This window comes from Solanum pennellii, chromosome 7, assembly GCF_001406875.1.
Source record: "Solanum pennellii chromosome 7, SPENNV200".
NCBI classification, from domain to species: domain Eukaryota; kingdom Viridiplantae; phylum Streptophyta; class Magnoliopsida; order Solanales; family Solanaceae; genus Solanum; species Solanum pennellii.
In genome coordinates, this window is record NC_028643.1 from 33,776,443 (window position 1) to 33,778,834 (window position 2,392).

Consider the following 2,392-nt stretch of genomic DNA (forward strand, 5'->3'; position numbering starts at 1 on the left):
GAAGATGAGAGTAATGTCAAGTCTGTCACCAAATCTAAAAAAGAAAAGTCACAAGGAGGTAACTTTTTCCAGCGTTCACGCAATGCTATAATGGGAGCTGCCGGTGCTGTACGTCGAGTTGCAACAAAGGGGTCAGGAGCATCTTCAGAAGATAGTAAGAAAACAGAAGCCCTTGTGCTTTCATCTGATGGAATGATTTGGAGTGGATGTTCAAATGGCTTACTTGTGCAGTGGGATGGGAATGGAAACCGTTTGCAAGATTTCCATCATCATCCTTGTGCTGTTCTATGCTTATGTGCTCATGGTTCTCGAATATGGGTTGGCTATATAAGTGGTATGGTACAGGTCCTGGACCTTGAAGGGAACTTGGTAGCTAATTGGGTTGCTCATACCGATCCTGTAATAAAAATGGCAATTGGGGGTGATTATGTTTTTAGCTTGGCTAATCATGGAGGTATACGTGGATGGACCCTTGCCACTCCAGGACCTATTGATCAAATATTGCAATCAGAAAGAGCACAGAAAAGACATTTATACACCAGACAAGAGAATTTTAAGATTCTGGTTGGCACGTGGAATGTTGCTGAAGGAAAAACCTCACAGGAAGCACTTGCAACTTGGCTGAATTCTGTCATTTTGGATGTTGAAATTGTAGTAATTGGGTTGAAAGAAGTAGAAATGGGAGCCGGTTTTCTTGCAATGTCTGCAGCAAGAAATTGTAAGCTATCAAAGTACACCCCTTATATCTCGTAAACAAAATGAACCTTGCACCTAACTCAGATTAAAAAAAGAAGAAGAAGAAGAAGAAGAAGAACAAACTAGCTCATGAAGTGATGATTCTCCAACACCATTAATATAAGAAAACTACAGCACATTACCTTGACGATGTGGAAAATTCTATCCCCTGCATGCCAGGGCTAGAAATTGGAGCGTTGGCAATATAACATCAGAGTCCAATATAACTAAGAGTTGAGATGAGTTTAGCTCTAATACTATAAGTAAAAGATTTTTTCTCTCTAACACTTTAGATTCTTAGATGAGATGGTCCCACACTTCAACGGGATATCTTGATGATTGAGGGATACTTATATTTGGACCCATGGGGATCGTGACACCTTATGCTATCTTGATCTTGTCTACTGTGTGCTGTAGGTAGGACTAGAAGGAACATCCAGTGGACAATGGTGGCTGGATGCAATAGGGAAGACTTTGGATGAAGGATCAAGTTTTGAAAAGGTAGGATCAAGGCAACTAGCTGGCTTGCTTATTGCTATCTGGGTGAGAAAAACCCTTCGAGTACATGTGGGGGACCTTGACGTTGCAGCAGTTGCATGTGGTTTAGGACATGCCATTGGTAATAAGGCAAGTTTTCTTACTGTTAAGAGATATGACAAACAATGATCTTGTCATTAGAATTCATCAAGCTATTAAGTGTTCAAATTGGATAAAGGATTTGTTTTCATTCAAGTTGAGGTAATTTAGATGATTGAGATGATGAAACAATATATAAAGGGCTTCAACTTCTAATCTAAATTATTGTCATTTTCTTTGAAAAGGGAATGAACTGCCACAATTTCAAGGTTGTACTAATTAGATTTATATTTTTATTTTCTATGAGTTTTGATATGACTGTGAGGTGTGAACTAGTTTAGTAGAGAATTACTAGGAATTTTTCATCGACTTTTATGAAGATTGAATTTTGATTTGGGTAACAAACAGTGAGGTATGAAAAATTTAGAATTTTACGTGGGGTTAGATTGTTAAATTGAGATAGATGAGTTAAGAATGATGAACGAGGTGAGATATAATTCTACATGGTTATTAGAAATTTAGAGTTGAATTAATACTACTCTATTGATGGGACTCATAGAAAGTTATGATGTGATACATAGATATTTGATGGTGAATAGAGGTTATGAGCTTATAGTATACACAATATTTTGAGTGATAAAAAATTTTCCTAAGCGTTGGCATGAGGTATGCGATGACTTAAAATGGTATCTAAAGCATGATATGTGGATGTGGTGTGGAGTTGACTTTGAGTGTGATTTAATAGTTTTATCTCGATGAAGAGGTACTATCAAGTTTGAAATTGGTGCTATTACCTTGTTGAGACACATATTTTTCATCAAATGCTTAAATAGAAAGCGAGATAGACATATTTGAACATGTATTTTATAAGAATACTTTGATACTGATGATGGGTTGGGATGATTGATGTGGTTATGATGTTTTGTGAGTATTAAAGTTTTGACTTTAGTGGATGTGTGGTTCGATAAATCAAGTGCGTGCACAATTATAAAAGGGACTAAATTGGTGATTGTGGATATCTAGAAAATCAAAAAGACAGAGTTAGTTGAATGAAAATGTTTGATATGGACACTATGGAAGG

General features: G+C 36.7%; 1 protein-coding gene across 1 annotated transcript; it reads left to right on the forward strand.

Annotated features, from left to right (window-relative positions):
• Positions 1-90: 90 nt before the first annotated feature.
• Positions 91-1,401, forward strand: LOC107024969 (type I inositol polyphosphate 5-phosphatase 13-like). The gene is made up of 2 exons (XM_015225870.1): positions 91-708; positions 1,153-1,401. Exons 1-2 carry the CDS (start codon positions 91-93, stop codon positions 1,399-1,401), a joined length of 867 nt encoding a protein of 288 aa, XP_015081356.1.
• Positions 1,402-2,392: the final 991 nt, after the last annotated feature.

Bases quoted from the DNA above. Each gene is read 5' to 3' on its own strand.
- LOC107024969 (XM_015225870.1), top strand. From the start codon at position 91: ATGGGAGCTGCCGGTGCTGTACGTCGAGTTGCAACAAAGGGGTCAGGA. The intron at 709-1,152 runs GCAAGAAATTGT...TGTGTGCTGTAG, and splicing joins GTTTTCTTGCAATGTCTGCA to GTAGGACTAGAAGGAACATC.